This window comes from Leptonychotes weddellii, chromosome 1 (genome assembly GCF_054177405.1).
Source record: "Leptonychotes weddellii isolate Sample4059 chromosome 1, ASM5417740v2, whole genome shotgun sequence".
NCBI lineage: Eukaryota > Metazoa > Chordata > Mammalia > Carnivora > Phocidae > Leptonychotes > Leptonychotes weddellii.
This window is the reverse complement of record NC_138369.1, coordinates 33,118,788-33,139,039: the sequence shown is the minus strand read 5'-3', so window position 1 is coordinate 33,139,039 and position 20,252 is coordinate 33,118,788. Positions and strand designations below refer to the sequence as shown.

At 45.0% G+C, this 20,252-nt stretch overlaps 1 protein-coding gene across 4 annotated transcripts in view; it reads left to right on the top strand.

Moving 5' to 3' along the window:
- Positions 1–20,252, top strand: part of EIF4E3 (eukaryotic translation initiation factor 4E family member 3) — a 485,705-nt gene that overhangs the window by 2,604 nt on the left and 462,849 nt on the right. For all 4 annotated transcript variants that reach the window (XR_014145501.1, XM_081820769.1, XM_081820761.1 and 1 more), the window contains exon 2: positions 11,309–11,381. Coding sequence is in view for 3 of the 4 variants with exons in the window: in XM_081820769.1 (XP_081676895.1) it covers positions 11,309–11,381 (73 nt within the window). In the remaining variant the exon portion in view is untranslated. The remainder of the gene's footprint in view (positions 1–11,308; positions 11,382–20,252) is intronic.

The following is a 20,252-nucleotide window of genomic DNA, read 5'->3' as shown; positions in this document are numbered from 1 at the left end:
GTGCGTGTGCGTGCATGTTTTAATTAGACTGTATGGCTAAGAATGCAAGCATTTGGGGTATGATTTTGATTGGGGATAGAGAATGAAGAGTTTTCCTCCCCTTTTCTGGATATCGAAAACCCAATCCTGTCTCGATCTTGGAGGCTGCTCTTGGTTGCATGTCTCTGAGTGGTGACCCCCTTTCCTCTGAGATTTATCTGCAGCACTCAGTCCTCAGGCCTCTTGTCCCCATCCACACCAGTGATAGCATTCAGTTATACAAGGCATTCAGTTCCCTTGGTATGCTGGTGATTCCCACAATTTTACACTTGTGCAAGCAGCTCCTCCTCTCTGTCTCCATATGGATGTCTAATACACATCCAAACTCAACACATGTCAAACCACCTCTTCAGCTTCTCTCCCAAATTTGCCGTCTTCCATCTGTCCCATCTCAGATCAGAGCAGTTCACAGTAACTCCTTCCTTCTGGTTGCTCCACCCCCAGATCTTGGTGACCTCTGTGACTCTCCTCTTCCTCTCTTTCCCCATTCCTTCTCCCTCCCCTGCATCCACTATGCACAGAGGCTATTGATTTTACCATCCAAGTGTATCCAGAATCGGATGCATTCTGACCACCTGCATCCTAGACCCTGAGCCACAGGGCTTCTCCCACCTGGACCATGGCAGGAGCATGCTAACTGCTCTCCCTGCTTCTACCCTTGCCCCCTATGGTCCCTTCCCATCACAGCAGCTGAAGTAATACCCAAGTTAAGGCCTGTCACTTCTCTGCTCTCCTTTTCACTCAGAGCAGCAGCCAAAGTACTTACAATAGCCCGTGAGACTGTGCAGCATTTCCTGTCCCCGCCCAATATGCCTTTCTCTCCGCATCTCCCCCCCCCCCCCGCCCCAATCCCTGTCTCCCTCTCCCTTCTGCCCTTCTAGCTCTTTCTCTGTCATCCCAAGCATGGGCCTTGGCCACCAACAGTCCCTCCTTCCTGGAATGTTCTTCCCTCAGTCATCTGCTAGGACTGTGCTTTCCTCCCCATCTGGTCTCTGCCCAGATGTCATCTTCTCAGCAAGGTCTTCCCTAACCACTGATACAAAATGGCACGCACATCCTGACACACACCCCCCATGCCCCTGACCCCGCTTTATTTTCTCCATAGGATTCTGCATTTGTCCATCTTCTCTCACTGGAACGTCAGCTTCACAGGGTTCTTTCCACATCATTCTGCCCTCAGCTCCTGTATCAGCCCCTGGCACAAGTCATCCCACACTGAATAGTTCAGGGTTGTGGAATTCTATTCCTAATGACTTCCCTTTCTCCTGTGGTGGTTCATATTACTCTGAGAATCATTTGTAAATCTGCATCCCTAGCCCTGCCCGCTCTCCTGAGTTCTGGACACGCTGTCTACCACGTAACTGGCTAGCAATGCCACCATCCGATACATTTTTCGGAGTTGGAATTTCCTTTGCTCTTCTCTCTCAAGTCCACTACTCCATCTAGTTCCATGCTTCAGATGTTTGATCCCCTTTTGGAAAACCTGCTCCAAGCCTAAGCCATCCCCTCCTCTCCCTGTGCCTACCTCCCTAGGCCCTGGTGCTCTGCAGCCTCCAGTACATGCTGGACCTGCCTGTTCCCAAGCTCTGCCCTCCGCCCGGCGTACCCCACCTGGGCTACCAGGCTTAGCCTTCTAACCTGCTCCTCGTCTTGTCATTCCAAAACTCCCTGCCTTTCTCCTCTGCCACAGCAGTGGATGGTGACTCCATCTCTTGCCACCTAAGTGTGCCTCTCTTGTAGTTTTGTGTGCTCCTGGCAGGTGGGATTCTGGATCTCCATCCCTTCTTTTACCAGAGCGGCTCTGATTGGTTTTGTTGTGGTGGTTTGTTTTAGAAATGGGCCACTCTAATTTGAAAAGAGCATTCCCCAGCTTAGAAACAAAAACAAAACCTAAAACCCCAGCCTTCAGATTATGGTATAAACTTCTATATTGCTATTTTGAACATGAAACTCACCTTTTTTTTTTTTTTTAGCCTCATCTCCTATATCTCCCCAACTCCAAAATACCACTCAGTGTGTCCAGTCTCTCTGGTAACAGTGGACTTGTGGCCATTTTCCTGCATAAGCCATGGACTTGCCAGCCTCTGAGATTTGTCTCCTCATGTCCCTTCTGCTTGGGATGCCCTTCTCCTCTATGTCTACCTGAAAAGCTGCCGTGCATCCTTCAAGGCCTTGCAAAGATGCTAACTTTGTAATTGTCCTTAAATAGCCCTTGACCCAGGCAGCATTGAGCCCACCTCCTTTGCACTCCTGCAGCATTTTTTTTATAGGCCGGTATTTGTATAACGGATTATTGATTGCTCCTCTTTCCCTCCCTCATGACCGTGAGACTCAAGACTGCCTTGTGCCTGACTCCCCAGAGAGGACATTACAGTGCACATAGTAGGTGCTTAGAGAGTATTTGTGTTCTTGTGTCTTTAGTCACAAAGGTAGCCCAGTCACATATGTCTCCCACCAACCCCCCCCCCCCGCATCGGGGTTTACCTCTACCAATCAGTGTTTCTCAAAATGTCATCCCTCGCCACCTACATCTGAATCACCTGGCTGTGCCTCTTCAAATACAAGCTCCCTACCCTGCCCAGGACCTGCTCTTTCAGACCTCTGGGATGGAATGCACATTTGTAACAAACGTCTTATGCATCACAACTGGAGAATTACTGCCCTGTTTATTGATCAGGTCAATGGAGCATAGTACTTATCCATCGCTGTTCTCAGTGCTAAGAATGCAGACACAATGACAACATGGTCCCGGACCTCCCAGGAGGGATGTCTCTTGTACCACAGCTTCCATAGCATCAGTGGAGTGTTCTGGGAGGTATCAAGTTCCAGAGGGATTCTCCCTTTCGTAGTGTGATGCTTTCACATGCATTGTGATGGTGTGGTCCATAATAACAAATCTGATACAGGCCGGTGGGCCCAGCTTGATAGAGAGGATCCCAAAACCATCCTTGTTCATAGAGTGGCCTGTGGGACCAGGCGAGGGTAGAAGGCAGCGTGGAAGGACGTAGTTGAAAGGGAGACGGGCTGGCATCTGCATCTGTTCCCCTCATTTTTGCCTTTGTGAACCCACAGGCTCTCTTAATGGCCCAGGATTTTGCTTTCTGGAGGGGGGAAATGGTCTCCAGGTAGCTCAGGTAGGGAAAGGCTCTGACCCAGGGGCTCACAGCCTCTCTACCTGTGCATTAGGGGTTGCTTCCTGCAGTCGGACCTGGAGGCCTTAAACATCCTCACTCAGAAAAGTTACCAATCCTTTCTTGGTACTAGCTGCTCAAAAAATCGATTTGCCTTCTTTTTTTTTTTTTTTTTTTTAAGATTTTATTTATTTGCGAGAGAGAGAATGAGACACAGAGAGCATGAGAGGGAGGAGGGTCAGAGGGAGAAGCAGACTCCCTGCTGAGCAGGGAGCCTGACGTGGGACTCGATCCCGGGACTCCGAGATCATGACCTGAGCCGAAGGCAGTCGCTTAACCAACTGAGCCACCCAGGCGCCCGATTTGCCTTCTTTTAATATTACAGATGCCATTTCCTTATTTCCAAACCTAGGACAGCTAGCCAGACTTTGGTGGTCTGGCATGGTGACAGTCCAAAACCTGGCCTCAGTTTGCTGTCACCTCTCACACTATTATAGTTCTCTTCCACCCAACCCCTGTGTGCCTAGGGATTAATTATATGGCAAGAGGAAGAGTCTCGGTCGCTCGTGTCAAGGAGCTTAGAGGCTAGGAATGAACATAGAAGGAAGCCTGGAAAAATAAAAATAAGCTAAACATGCAAAAATAAAGCATTTAGATTATGAAGCATGTTTCAATAGGTGCATTATTAAATGTTAATGATAGGCCCTGGACCATTTTTTTATGTGACTCTCGAACAGGAAGCTGGTATAGCCACAAGCCACAGATCTATCTAAAAGTGATTAAAGTGAAATCAGCTTTAATGGAGTGAATGATATACGAGGGATGCTCTTCATCATAGAACTGAGCCTGTACAGATTTTCCCTCTGACAGCTGAGCCCAAGGTGAGCAAATTCACCAGGACTGGCTTTTAGGAGACATATCCCTAGCTTTAAAGTTTCCCTCTCTAAGGCTGTTCTCTTGGCTCAAATGAAGTGGTCACTCATATGAGTTAGAATATTGTCAGTATTCATTTCTTCCACTAACATCTATTGTGTGTGTGTGTGTGTGTGTGTGTGTGTGTGTGCGCGCACGCGCATACACGCGCACTGGGCATGTGTATACTTGGATATATTGTCCCATACATAAAATTTCACATCTTTTTCCATGGTAGCCTTTAGTATTAACTACCATTTACTTCAGTGTGCTAGGGATTACACTGGGTGCTTTACATAATTACCGACAAAGTCCTCACAATATTGAAGTAGGACATATCAGCAACATTTGACAGATGAGAAAATTGAGGCCCAGAGAAGCCATTGATCAAGGTCACACAGCTAATACAGAATAGAAACAGGATCTGAGCTAAGGACTGTGTGACCCCAAGCACTGGTGTCCCTAACCCTGCTGAACACCACTTCCCTGTGAATGTGAACAGTGAACGAGATACAGTTCTCCCGTATTTCATATTCTGAAATAAGGAAGCTAGATGGGACTTCATTGGTAATCTGGGCCTACCACTGAATTTCACAAATGAGGAAACCAAGTTCCTGTTCCATGGGAAAAAATTAAGCCAAGGACTCCCTGCTTCACAATTTGCGAAGAAGAGACCCTTGCCTAGTACCCATATTTAAGAGGCTGTGTAGGATTGTTCTTCACATTTAGTGATAACCTCATCTTGATAATCTCTTTGGGTGATGACAAAAAAATATATCTGTGAGAAAAGTGATTTTTATGTGTTTTTGATGATGCTGTCTATAGTTCATTAGCTTTTACTTGCCAAGTTGTTAGCATTTCTTACAGTGACTTGATTTAGATGACACAGGCCAGCACATCTCAAACTCCAGTATATATAAAAATCACATAGGATTCAGCAGGTGTCTAATGGGCCTGGAGATGCTGTAGCTCTCACACCAGGTGATGCTACCAGTTGACCGACCACACTTGGGCAAGGGTGCAGGCAGGATTTGGGGAAAACCTTTCCAGCTTCTTCTCTTTGTAAGAAGCATTTCCAGGTATCCAGGTCACTGGTAAGTGGTGCTATGGCCCGCTAAGAGCTAGCTAGGTAACAGTGAAGATAATTTCCTTGGGTATTTACCAGGGCTTCTGTCTCCATGAATTATTCATGAGCCTCCCTCATCTATAGCAAACATATCTTTAAGGGTGGGGTTCAGTGGAGAAGGCACATTTGTATTGCAGGGAAATACACTGAGGTTGCAAGCTGCAGGAAAGTTGAGACTGCTTGGTGCAGAGTTGTACTCATGGCACCAAGCAGAGGATGGGTCATGGAATAAGTGATCAGTTTAGGCTGGTGACTAAGAGCAAGGCTGCCAGCCACCCATGGTTCAAGTCCCAGGTCTGCCCCTGGCCAACTCTGTGTCTTTGGCAGGTTACCACTCTCGGACTTCATTTGCTTATCTGCAGAATGGAAATGCAACCATTATTTACCTCATGATGTTTGAGGAGGAAATGAGATCGTGCGTGCATGTAACACATGATACACATTTGTTTTTTTGGTTTTTTTTCCCCCAGTTATTGGGGGCTCAGTAAGTACTTCTGGAATAAGAGAGAGGATAAAACGCTTTGAATCATTGCAGACTTAAATTGAGCTGAAAGAGTTCTGTCTTGTGAAATTCTTAGGAACCTGCTTCAATGAATAGATAAAGATGATTTGTAAGTAACTTTTTGCATATAAACGGTGCTTAGGTGCCTAGAAACCGTTTAAGCAGAACAGTTGTTCCAAACTTATGGGACTTTCTGCTTTCTCCTAACTCCCAAATGAAAAGAAATTTTAACCAGTTTTGCATAAAGAGTTTTAAGATGCATTTCCTGTTATTCTGTTATGCAGTGGAAGATGCACAGGAGTAATATAAAGCTGGATTGGGGAGTTTGGGTCATAAATAACATTAAGAGTTCCCCTCTCTTCTTTACACTAATCATCTACTTGGCAGACCTTGAAGGATCCTGTCCCACTTCTGCCTTAACCATCGTAACTTCTGGATTAGCCAAGTCCAAGTGGAAACAGCCCTCAGGGTAGCTTATGGCCTTCAGCCCTGAGACGCTGGCACCTGCTGGGCTTTCTTTTCCGAGGGAAGAACCTAGGAGTTTCTTAGCTCTGTGTGTAACTCACAGATTTCTTGGGATTCTTACTGGCTGTCCCAAGATTAGAAAATGTGCTCAGTGTCTCTTAGTTCTAATTGTGCTCTTATCTGTTCCTGTTTTTTCTGCTTCCGATGATGCTGATGACGATGATGCTATTAGCAACCATTGCTTATTAGATGCCAGGTATTGGGTAAATGCTTTGTGGAGCATTCACTCATGTCCTCTAAGTAGCAAAGCAATGGGTGGCATAGAGACCATGTTCTCAGAAAGGGGAAGTGGAGGTCAGAGAGGGCCAGGCTTGCCACACAGCTGGGAGGTGGCAGAGATGGGACTTGAACTCAAATCCGTTGATTCCAAGGACCATCCTCTTAACCCCTCTGCTTTCCTGCCTTCCTGCTATAGCCCATTTGTGGCTTTTCTTTGGTAAAGTATCTTCTGCCCACGTCTAGCCCCAGAAGACAATGGCCTGTATGTGTGGTTCTTAAGTGAATTGTGTTCCTTGTATAACATTTTGGGATATCGTTTTTGCCAGGGAGTCTGGTAGCCTCCAACTCAGCTCTGCATCTCTGCGTCTGCCCCCTTCCAAGAGTGTGGCCAGATGGATGGTGGTGGAAGAATGACAGGCCAGAATGGTTCCAAGGAGGGAGTAGATAACCTAAAAAGGGATGAGAAAGGGATTTGCCCTAAGACACCATGTGTGACCCTCCCATCGTGACAGTGACTGCTTGGTTTTTACTGGGAGCCATCCTTGTCTAAGAGGAAGATCATGGGCATCAGAGCCAGACCGACCAGGGAGAGAACCCAGATTTGCTACTTAAAAAGCCTCACTGAGCCTCAGTTTCCTAATTAGTAAAGTGAGGATGATGATAGCAACTTGACGGGACTGCTGCAAGGATTAGAGGCAGCATACGCAAAACCCTCAATAAAAGGAGGCCATTATTACATTAATATCATTAAATCAGAGGAAAGACTCCTGGCAAACACTTCGAACTCCTTAACCTGATCCATCCATGGAGTATTTATTGTCCCACTGATGTGCCCTCAGCTGTCGCTGCATACTGGGAGAAGGCAGCCTAGAATTCAGGGAATGTGCAAACGGGTTCTGATCCCTTGGTTCTGTGATTTCCCACAACTCTGGCTGTGTGTCCTTCTAGGAAGGGTCGTCATCGATATGTACACCCCTCTCACTGCTTTCTCTCCCACCTCCTCCCTCCCGGGCAAAGAAGAGAGGATCTGATCAGAGTTGCTTTGTCTTCAGGAGCCTGGGGAATTCAGAAAGCAGGGGTACTAGTTCTAGAACTCCATGAGGATAAGGACTTCGTCTAGAATGACCCCTGGTGTATCCCCATCAGCTAAAAGAGGTGTGCACTGAATCTTTGTTGATGAAATAAATCATAAATCCTCTGAGACTCTGTTACATGTCTATGTCAGGGTTTCTCGGCATTGACTCTGGTGACATTTTGGACTAGGTAATTCCTTGTGCCCTCTAGGATATCCTGTACCCTCTACCTGCTAGGTGCCAGTGGCATCCCCCTCAGGTGTGACAACTGGAAATGTCTCCAGATATTGCCATATGTCCCCCCTGGGGGGCAAGATCACTCACAGATGAATACTTTTGGTCTGCAGAGTCATCTGGGTTTGGTTGGGGTTCTGTTGGGAGGTTTAGGTTTGTAACATGAATGGAGTAAAAAGACTTTTAAAAGATCAGAGAATATACTATACATGTGAGATGAGTAAAAATGTTTCCTTGAAGTCCATGGCAAGCATTTCTCTTCCCACTGGTACAGCTCTCTTTTAGAGTGACAGGGAGGAGGGGGTGTGGGGCCGTTCACCCAGTGCCAATACTGCAACTTTGCTGGGAGCAGCCCACGTTGCTACTTTAAGAAACGGTAACAGTAGACGCTACAGCTTCTGGTTCAACTTTGAACCAGCAAGTCCCATACAGACTGACCTGTTTACAAAACAGATGATTTTAAAATCTCAGCCTGTTTACCCTGTTAAAATTGATTCCGTGGCTAAGGCCCGGTTTTGCTTGTTAAAAATGTCCCAGGGCAGGCAGGAGGTTTAGGCACAGTGGGATTTTTCAGGGACTGTCGGGATCGGACTTGGCTCGCAGAAGAATGCTGTTCCTCGAGCTGGCCAAGCCAACCACTTAACTGTGATCAGAAGTTCCAGCACCATTGTTGCATTACTTTGAAACCTGGGTATCCATAAAACTGTCCAGCAGCTAGAGGAAACCCTTAAGATCCCAGAATCCAACCTTCCCCATTAAGAACTTAGGAAACCAGAGCCCATAGGAGCTGACTATTTCCTTCAAACACCGATACATCCGTGTTGTGAAACGTTAATCAGAATAGAACTATCATGGAGGGTGATCCTGTTGGTTTTAATGAGAAACGGAAACTAGATTCCTTTAAAAAAAAAAAAAACTTGAACAGTGAAACAGAGGGGCCCTAAATGATTTTGTGTGATTGTCTCCTACAATAGATTAGAATTAAAAACCTGGAATGTAGAGACAGAGGCATTTAAAAAGAGGCATAGAAAGCAAATGTTCATCAGAAACGTTTTCCAGGTTAAATGGTATTACCCTTGCATTGTATTAAGTCGACATAATGCTGTCTGAGGTGGACAAATACTCATTCGACACAGTTACACACTGAAGTGTGACTTTAAAAAATCGTAAAACTTTGAAATACACAGTTTTAAAAATGAAAGAAAGGCAAAGTACATTTCCTTCCTTTGGACCCTAACAAGCCCTCATCCTGTTCATAAAGCAGTCGCGTATATGCTCTCCTATGTGCTTTGGGTGATCCAGGGATATCTTGCGGGGCATATTTGGTGGAGAGGTCAGCTAAACTTTTCAAAGGAAAAAAAATCAGCAATGGAATAAGTGCCAGTAGATTTTCATATAAAAGCAAAAGATTTTTCTTATGAAAATCTATCCAGAAAAAAAAGTCCAAGGTCTGTTTTAGTGGGGTTTTTTTTCCAATCTTTTTATAACTGAAGCCAAAAATGGTATAAAAACCTGCGTTAAAGAGTAAGTTAATATTTATTCATGTCAAGGCAGTCTCCTGTGGACTGATGGATTCACCTGGGGCCCAGGCCCCATCGTAGCCCGGTGCTGTTCACCATTCTCTTCAGCATAGTTACTTTAGGCTTCAGGTCTGGCAAGAAAATGCAATCATGCTGGTTATTGCGGATTGGCTTTTTTTTTTTTTTTTAAATGCCCAGCGTATTTATAAATAACTAGAAAAGAGTTGTAAGCCCAATGCTTTAGGGTAGATTTATTCGTCAGATGTCACCAACTTAACAGGGTCCTTTCGTCTGCCCTGAAACTAGTCCACAATTATGCTTCCTCAGTGACCTCCAAGCAAGGGAACTGTATTCAGAAGTGCATTTTTCTATTCCAGTTATACACCAGGGAACATTTATTGGTCCATACTTCTAGGAGTTTAGTCTGTAGAGCCCTGTCACTCATGTGTCATGCCCACCCCCCCCACACACACCTGGGCATGACCCCTTTCTTTGCTGTGCTCTCTGCCTCTGAGCTCTGTGGGTTTTGTGCATATCTCTGGTGTGCAGTGGTTTCATGATTCTCCAGAAAATGCAACGTCTTGAGGTTCTGTGGGATCTGTGTCTCTGAGGGTCAATGGCTGCTAGAGATCCTTTTTTTAATAGATTCCGGATCCTAGGGGGTTGACTGTGAGCCAGCATATTCTCCTCTCAGCAAGCCTCGTTTCCCACCTCACAAGCAGACACGGGGCTTTCAAGCATTATTTCAGTGGTGAATTTTCGTCTCTGGCCTGACATTCCGGGATCCCAACAGTCTTGAGCAAAAACTGCTAGTTCAATATAGGGAAGAGGAAAAAGGTGGCAGGAATTGAGAATCTTCACTTCTACGGATTGATGAAGCCTTGTCATGTTGCCCCTAATCCCAGGAAATGGTGTGGGGTAAAGCTTGTCTCTGTTTCTGGTGAATAAACCTGTAGTATGTTGCCATCTAGTGGACCATATGGCAAACTAAAGATTAATGTATTCTGACCGCAGAGTTCCCCAGAACTAATTAAATCAGCCCAAGAAAATAACTGAAAGAGTTTTTCTAAAAGCACGTGTTGGGGAAATATATGCAAATTTCAGGTGCAACTAAAGTTGACTTTTAGTAATCATGTTTTCTTAAAGTTGGCAAAAGGTTACTCTGTTTCTTAAGAGCTCTTGAATATTTACCACCAGGGAACTAACAAGTTTTTCTTTTTTTTTTTAAAGATTTTTTTATTTATTTATTCATGAGAGACAGAGAGAGAGAGAGAGAGAGAAGCAGAGGGAGAAACAGGCTCCCAAGGAGCAGGGAGCCCGATGCGGGACTCGATCCCAGGACCCTGGGATCATGACCTGAGGCGAAGGCAGACGCCCAACCATCTGAGCCACCCAGGCGCCCTAACAAGTTTTTCAAACATGTCACCGGGCCAGGGGCCTGTGATGTCACTGTCATCTGTACTCAGGGTACAGTTTCGTATCCAAAGTCCTAGCAAAAGGCTTTGTCATTACAGGGTTATTTTAGTATTTTTTAAAATGTGATTTTTAAAAGTTTCCAATATCGGGGCACCTGGGTGGCTCAGTCGGTTAGGTGGCTGCCTTCGGCTCAGGTCATGATCCCAGGGTCCTGGGATCGAGCCCCATGTCGGGCTCCCTGCTCGGTGGAGAGTCTGCTTCTCCCTCTCCCTCTGCCTGACGCTCTGCCTACTTGTGCTCTCTCTCTATCTCTCTGTCAAATAAATAAATAAAATCTTTAAAAAAAAAAATAAAAGTTTCCAATATCTTTCTTACGTACATTTCCTTTTTTTAAATTAAATTTCCACAGGAAAAAAATATGCTTGCTTTTAGGAGAAGCAGACGCATGACTTCACAGAGTAGGAATTTCACATTTCAAATTCTAAATCACATCCCAGAACAGTCTGCTGCTGTGGTTTCAGACATAATTTGTCTGAAAACCTGTGTGCTGATTTCACGAACATCGACTACTTGCTCTGCTTATGTCTTTGCTCTTTTGTTTGTTTGCTTAGATCCCTCCCTGGTACCACAGCAGCTGAGTGTGCATCAAATCTGAAGAAGATCTACACAGTACGAACAGTACAGGTAAGGTCCAGAAATGGACGTACCAGATGAACACGATGTATGTGGGACATTTAATCCTCCAGCCGGAAAATGGCTGCTATGCCAGCAGTCCCCCCCCAGGCTTCTGTCCCCGTGTCAGCTCTCAGGTCTTTTGGTGGCGCTGCGCTTGACTAGGTGTAACCCAGACGCTGGCTGTGCACGCCTCCAAGTGGCCTGTTCTTCTGTTGGGGACCTGCTAAAACTTATTTACTACCTAAATATTTCACCCTCGGGAGCAGCAGACTGTGGTGTGTCCCCACATGGGTCTGTGTCCCCATTCAGATCCCAGCTCGGCCACTCCCTCTCTGAGCTCGGAGCTCTGTTTCCCTTCTCTGAGAGGCAGTAGCGTCCCCCTGCGGGCTTAGCTAAGTTTAAGGTCACATAGGAAAAGCAAGTGGGGGTTGAGCATGGAAGTGGAAGGTGTCAAGCCTGTTTCCTACTTCACGTTCAGCTTCCATCGTCCTAAATTAGGCAAGTTATCAACGCCTTTAATTTCTGTAAAATGGGTATAACAAGAGTACCTCTCTCTGGAGTGGTTGGGAAGAGTGAGTAAGATAATGTGCATACTATGCTTAGCAGGATACCTGATATATTGCAGGTTCTCAACACATGTAAGCTCTTAGTTCTATCCATTCTTTCTCTAGCCAACCCTTACGAAGAAAATTTCTGAAAAACCTGATTTATTCGGTTGATCATATTTCCATGTTCTTCAAAAGCAAAGTCTTTCAAGTGTATCCCCCTTTTTGAGGTTAATGCACTGTTATAGACAGAATAAGGATTTAAGGCTGCTGTCTACTTGCAATGACTATATGTTTAGAATGTTCTAGAAGGGCCAGATTTAAAGTGTGCCTGTTGTGCCTCTAAATCTTTTAATGTCTTAGCAATTTCATTGGCTGGGCATCTAGACTGTGTCCCTTAGGCAGTTTCTCACATTTAGAACTAGCACAAAGACCCTTTTTTCAGAACTTCTCCCATTGTCTGGTTCAGAAAATTTGGTATTCTCCGTTTTGCAGTCCCAGGAGTCTGGTGGTAAGGTGCCATGAATGGCCACTGAGCCAGGTGTAAAGACACAGTCCAGGGGCGCCTGGGTGGCTCAGTCATTAAGCGTCTGCCTTCGGCTCAGGTCGTGGTCCCGGGGTCCTGGGATCGAGCCCCGCATCGGGCTCCCTGCTCCGCGGGAGGCCTGCTTCTCCCTCTCCCTCTGCCCCTTCTTGTGTTCTCTCTGTCAAATAAATAAATAAAATCTTTAAAAAAAAAAAAAAAGACACAGTCCAGACCATAGTCCATTTCTGATCTAGTTGGGAAAATGACATAAGCACGTGGAAAGCAAAAGAACAGTGCTGCTGTAAATAATCCTGCGGAGCCAAGTACAAGCAGTGTCACAAGACAGCACGTGGGCCACTGTCCAGGGGGATGACTGCTCTCCAATTCCAGGAAAGGCCTCCCCTGGCTTCTTCCCTGCAGTGACGTTGTAGACTTTTGTTACCTCTTTCCCAGCAGTCATCATTGTATGAACCTCAGAGCACTTGATTTTGAAGGCTGTCTTCACCTGGAAGTTCTTAGATCCCTTTGACTTTTGGAGGTACTCAGTAGACTTTTTCCACTCCATTATGACATCGGGTCTTCAGAGCTCTGCTTGGGATTCCAGGACAGACATTGGTAAAGTCAGATCAAGGGGTCCATTTGTTTCCCTGACCCTGTGTGACCACAGAGCATTAGCATCCAGCAGCAAGTTAAACAGGGGCTTCAGGGACCGATTTTTAAAGTACCCAGGTTGGCACATACTAGGAAATACTTTCTTGAAAACTATACTGGCAGATAATTTATTTTCAGTAAATGTAGATTTCATAAGTGTGCAGTTTGATAAGTTTTGACAAAGGTGTGCAGACATGTAACCATAACCCAGATCAAGATAAAAAGATGTGCATCGTCAGAAAGTTCCTTCATGCCCTTCCATTCATCCTTCTCTTCCAGAAGCAACCACTATTCACATTTCTATCACTATATATCTTTTTGCTTTTTACTGAACATCCTATAAATGGAATCACACAGTATCATACTCTACTGTGTCTATTATTCCTTCCCCTCAATAAGTACTGAAGGATTAGGGTGCCTGGGTGGTTCAGTCGTTTAAGCGGCTAACTTGATTTCGGCTCAGGTTATGATCTCAGGGTCCTGGGATTGAGCCCCCTGTCAGGCTTTCCACTGAGCAGGAAGTCTGCTTGAGGCTTCTCTCTCCCCCTCTCCCTCGACCCCTCCCCACCACGAGCTCGCTCTCTCTCTAAAATAAATAAATAAAATATTTTAAATAAATACATACATACATACGTACATACTGAAGAATTGAAGGAATGAATGAGAAGTTAACAAATGAACCACTTTTCTAAACCACAACAGAACTACTTGCATAAGGATCCTTTAAGATGTAGTCCCCATTCTCAATGGGGGCAAAAACTGATCCTTGATGGGGTGAAAAATCCTACTGTTTTTATACATAAAGCACAGATATATATCCAGTACATAAACAAATAAACCACTTTGCTATGTTATTAACATTTCACAATGGAGTAATTAGAAAAATGGGCTCTTTGGGGTGGGCTGGAGGGGATGTGATAATGAAACACTGCCCTAAGTGGTCAGGAAGTTCTTTCATATCTCTGATGTGCCTCTGTCCGCCTCGGTTTCCTTATGTGTCAGACTGAGGGAATAACGCTGCCTACTCCCTAAGGTTGAGCGAGGGTTAAATGAGATTGCCTCTGGTTCTTAGTCGTGCTTGGCACTTCGTACTCAGACGTTGGCAGCTTTTACTAGAGTGGTGTTGGATGCTACCCCTTGGCGTCATCCGTTGACGGGTGAGGATGTGGGTGAGGGTGTAGTGTCCTCACACTGCCTGGGTTTCTATCCCGTATCTGCCACTTACTAGCTCGGGCAAGTTGCTTAACTCCTCTATATCTGCTTACTCATCTCCAAGACGGGAACAATCTCGATACCCCTGAGAATGAAATGGCACAAGGAGATCAAAAGCGCACAGTGGGGTCAGATAATAATAACAGGCTCATTTGCCATTACTCACCACCTTCTTCTGGAGCATCTTTTTGTGTTGTTCTCGGTCATGTTTTCTATCAGACAGCTGTGCCCCACTACTTTTCGATGATTTATTTCAAGCAATTCTGTCCCTGCTGCCAACCCTACTCATGAAAACATGTTTAACTTATCAATAACTTCTGGGGTTCCAGCCTGTACGTGCCCTGAACATTTGCGAATAGTCCTGAGTATTGAACAACTGGCTTTGGTGCCAGTTTTTAAGTCTTTTGAGGACGTGCTTTGGTTCCCCTGTGTTTTTATTCTGTTGATTATGTGCTGATTCTTGGACCCTCGCTCTTTCAGCTCTAAAAAACTGCATCCCTAGTGTCTGTGATTTTTTTTTCCCCATCTCTGTTTGGGTGAAATATGAGAATCCTGTGTTATTAATGACTGCTTTATAAGGAAGGATATAATGTGTCTTTTTGTACTTTGAGGCCCTTCAGCAAATCAGAGATGTTGATGGGGGCGGGGGAGGAATTGTTATTCCCATTTATTAGCTGCAGAGACTGAGGCTGAGAGGTAAGTGCTCTAAAACGTCCAGTGGAAATAGCCAATCTTGCCATGCCTCAGGGACTAGAACTCCCGCCCCTTCTAGTTCAATTCTTTTCCTTTCACTCTGCTCTGACTGGGGCGGGGGGTGGGGTGAGGAGGCGCGTGCTTCCACACTGCCCACTGACCCCTGCTGAGGACACTCTCTGTAGCCAACAGTAATTCTCTTTGCTTGGATTTAAATTTATTTCTTACTTTCCTGCCTTTCTTGGAAAATTCCGTTTTTCATCTAGTCGTGTTTTCCAGATGCTTATTGATTCCTTTTACTCTTTTGTAAACATTTCCAAATTTTCCACATTTCTCCTGTGTTTTTATGTCCTAAATGGATGGAGTACAGAATAGAACACAGCTTCTGAGCAGGCCTGATTCTACTTGTGGGAGAATGAAGATCTACCTGCCAAATATGATTTGCAAAGGAGGGGCTCCCTCGTCCCCACTCCCTTTCAGCATTGCTACTGCAAACCCCAGCAATTCCACCCCTGAAAACTCATTCCTCTGCCACATTCTACCCCACCTAGGTCATCTGTGTTATCCCCGTCAAGATTTTGCCACACCGTGTCCCACTTGGGCTGTGTTCTACCCAGTATTTCCCATAAATTGGCTGACTTTTTTACCTAAATTTACATAATACAGAAACTCCATGTTTCTTCTGTAAATGGATATCCGGCATCATTTACCATAAACGGAAAGTCTTCATCAAAAATACATACAATCTGTTAAAATTATGAGATGTTCCTTCTGTACCTGTGTCCTGCCAGTGATAGCAAGACATTATCCCGGGGCACCTGGGCGGCTCAGTTGGCTAAGCGTCTGCCTGCAGCTCAGGTCATGATCCCAGGGTCCTGGGATGGAACCCCCACATCGGGCTCCCTGCTCAGTGGGGAGTCTGCTTCTCCCTCTGCCCCTCCCCCTGCTCATGCTCACTTTCTCTCCCTCTCTCTGTCTCGCAGAAAAAAAAAATCTTAAAAAAAAAAGACATCATCCCTCATCAGAAGGTGTGAAGTTGTTGTGCTGTTATAGATCATTAAGTTAGGACGACAGATTGCCTTCCAAATCATTGGGGAGTAAGGGCTGTCCCTTTCAGAAAGAGAGGTTTATAGGTCAGTACTGGTAATGAAGAATGATGTGAAGATTGATTCAGATTTTGAACACAGATGGGCAGCTCACAGTGGGTGGCATCCTGCAATAGAACGACCTGGAATGAACCATTTGGGTGAAGGGAGGGGACCGAGGTAAGAAAGAGAAACTCACCGTATTGAAGAGACAGAAGGCCCTGCAGCCAGGTCTACCTCATAGGTCTGTCGAACACAGACTTAATTTCGAGTAAGACGGGATTCTTTATCATTTAATTTATTCATGGTGTGTATAACGAGATCGACATTTATAGTCACAGCCCATTTGTGCGGAAATAGAACTGCAGTCCGGTTACCCATGATCCTCTCTCTCTGATGGCTTGCTGGCACTGGGGGCCACTGTGTGGGTGGGGGCTGAAGGGGGAAATGAAATCTTGCCCAGTAAAAGTAATTTAGTCACTTCAAATGTAAAACCTGGTCTCCGAAGGGGATCAGAATATGCCACCCCCAAAACTGCCACTTTAACGTAAGAATTCTGTCAAGCTAAGGGCAGTTGAAAAACAGCAGACAGAGGAGGAGCCTTCTGCTCTCCTGTCTGCCTAACATCAGGCATAAATTTCCCTTTTAAGGGTGGCGTAAACTTCCATTTGTAAAGGTAGCCCCCTTTCTTGTCACTTGGGTCTGCAGAGCAAACCTTACTCCACAACCGTTTCTACCGTGTATGTCCTAGTCACCTCCCCCAACGGACCACCTGTAAGGGGCCCCAAACCCCTTTTCCTTTATCCATTCACTTTTCACAGTTTATCACCCTTTGTTATAATGGCATATAAGCTTCTGAGTCCAACCACTTTCTTGGGCTTTCACTTCCATTTTCTGAAGCCCCTGTGAACTTAAAAGTAGTAACATTCATGAAGAAATATATACCAGTGGGCCTTATGCAGGAAGCAGGGTGCACACGGCTCTGATGTGTTTCCCCAGGCTTTTCTGTGGGCTCTTTCCTCTCAAGTTTGAATCCCACTTAGCTCCCCAATTCAGACTTTGTGATTTATTCAGTGACTTCCTATGTGGTGAGAGATTGCCCTAACACCCTATCCTTTACTTTACCTACATGATGACCAGTCCTCCAAACTTTGGTTCTCTCTTTAAGTCAGGCCCTTTTGGAATTCAAAACAAAACCCATTTCTCAAGTACTCAGCTCTTGCAGATCAAAAGCACTTTGCTCTCAGCCTACTGTGTCTGCTGTCAGTTAAAAACATCCTTTAAGTTCCTCCCTTGTTGCCTTGTTTGTTCCTGGGTTCTTTCTGTCCTCCCCACAAATATCATTGACTCAGTTGGTGGGAAGCAAGCTCCAGACAACTAGAAATCCATTCCTATTGAATGGAAATACTTGCTTATTATTTAAAAAATATTCTCTTCCTTCATGTGCTATGACCCTCAGAAGAAAGTCTGGATTTTGGTGGGATTTTTTTTTTGGTGGGGGAGGGTGTTTACTGGGTGTTTTTGTTTTATTTTACACCTGCTCGTCTGTCACAACACGGCATTTTTTTCTTCACTAGTATTTTCAAGTATGTTCTCTTTCTCATTTCTTCAGAACATTCCAGTAGAAAAATGAGGGGGAAATCTGTCAGTTTTCCTGGTAATGAATGATTATCTATTTGGCAGAAGACTATCAGATGGGGCATAATTGCTCCCATAAGAACTAGTAGACTAGGGATTTATCAAGTGGTCACACTGTCTGTCTAGTGAGTCTAACCACACCTTGCTTCCTTACTTGAGGCATATCACAAACTCTCACTTCACCTTTAATCATTAAGTTATCCAATGCAATAACTGTATCTACTCTAACTGTAGAGGAGGAAATTGGGTTGCAAGGGCTCCATGAGCTGTGAAGGTGATCCTGAGCACCTTGGTCCTAAATCCAGGTAGACTTGGATTTACAACTCCACTGGACAGCCATCCGCCCTGTCTCCATTCTTCAGGGAGGGTGCCAGAATGATGCTTGAGAACTTACCCACCAAGGTGTGGACTCCGGGCAAGGCTGGCCCTCATACGTTCAGCTCTGTTCCCCCAAGAGCTCATCACAGTGCATGCCCATAACTGGTGCCTGCAAATGTTGCCTACATGACTGATGCCCGACTTTTATACCTTTCCTCGTCCAAGGGGGATTGTTCAGGCTTTTGAAAAAAGCACTTAGCTATGATTTATCAACATTGTGCTGACTTTTACTCCAATCTACTGTTTGCAGGCCACTTTGAATTAACTATAAGAATTAATTATAAAAGCCATTAGGCTTTTGAAATCTATTGGCAAGTTCCTATCTATAGTAAAATTTAGGTTTTTCAACAAAAATAAAAATTGTTACAGAGAATATGATCATGGATTGTCAAGCTTCCAGTGAAATAGCCCTTTTACTTTTGCAGAGTAGGAGGAGGGTCTCAGGAGCTGTGTGATGCTGGATTCCTTCCTCAGGCTGTTTCACCATCATGTATATAGTCATCCCCCCTTATCCAACAGGGGTGCATTCCAAGACCTCCCCGTGGATGCCTGAAACACTGCATAGTACTGAAGCCCATACATAGTAGGTTTTTTTCCTGTACATACATACCTATGATAAAGTCTAATTTATAAATTAGGCACAGTAAGAGATTAACAACAATAACTAATAGTCAAATACAACAATTATAACTCTAATAAAAGTTGTGAATGTGGTCTCTCTGTCTCAGAATACCTTATTGTACTGTACTCACCCTTCTTATGATGATAGGAGATAATAAAATGCCTACATGGTGAGGTGAATGACATAGGCCTGTGACAGAGCATCAAGCTACTATATAGACCTTCTTTTTTTAAAGATTTTATTTATTTATGTGGGAGAGAGAGAGAGTGAGCACAAGAGTGGGGAGGGTCAGCGGGAGAAACAGACTCCCCGCTGAGCAGGGAGCCCGATGCGGGCCTCCATCCCAGGACCGTGGGAGCATGACCTGAGCCGGAGGCAGACAGTCGCTTCACCGACTGAGCCCCCCAGGGGCCCTCTATAGACCTTCTGATGTTCTGTCAGAAGGAGGATTCTCTGCTTCTGGACTGCAGCTTACCGTGGGTAACTAATTGGACAAATATCCCACATGTCGGATGAGGTTTGCCACAAGGAGACAGACGGCTTTAGGGCCACGTGCTTTTTGAATGAGGCTCTTCTCAGTGGTGTTGCCAGATAGTTTGCTTCTGTTTTGTGTCCATGCACAGACGTGTAAAGATGTGCCTTCATAAGTACCTGAAGTCAGAATTCAGTCTATTGCTGCGTCTTCTTGGGCTGTAATCTCCTCCTGTCAGATTTGCCAAGACTAAAAAAATCGGTTGTCTGTTTATTTTCAAGAGAAGCCGTTAAAGCTACGAACCTTAGCACGATCCTTAGAGAGTGTTTTCTTTTTGGACAAGGAGGAGCATTGTGGTGTTCTTTTCAAGGTGCTTTTCAAGACCCTTGGTGAAATGCCAGGATCTGAGAACTTCGGCGGGGGCCGGGGGCGGGGGGTAGGCAGGTGCTCTGGTTTGGGTGCCCCATTAGGAGGCTTGATGTTTAACAGCACCAAAGTCCTTTTAGTTAAAGCAGGGATTTTTATGCTAGCGTACTTTTATCCATAAATTCTACACAGATCACTGCCACCTTATCACGGAAGTCCCAGACTAGAGCTAACCACCATACTCAGCGTGGCAAAGAGCATCTCCTGGCAGGAAGACCTCTTCAGCAGGCATCCCTCATTCTGTGACTCCTTGACCCGGTCCATGGCTTCCAAACTGGAGAAAGATGTGCCTAAAACATACAGTAATATTTTCAAAGGGAATAGCATGGTGGTTAAGAGCACACATTTTGGAATCCAACTCTTTGGCTTCAAATCCCACATCTGTCTGTTCTTACACCACAGACCAATATTGGAGTCATGTTATCGTTTGCACAAATAGCAAACCATTTATCGGGTAAATACCTCCCTAAGGACAGATACACCTCTTTGAGAACCTGCTGTTACTACTAACCTATTTTCGGCTATTCCCTATGTGGTACCACTTTAATATAAGGGATCAAGGTATTCTTGATCAGTCTACTGTCAGGTGGTTTTCTGACTTGAGTTTTATCTTACATTTCATTGTTGCTTTC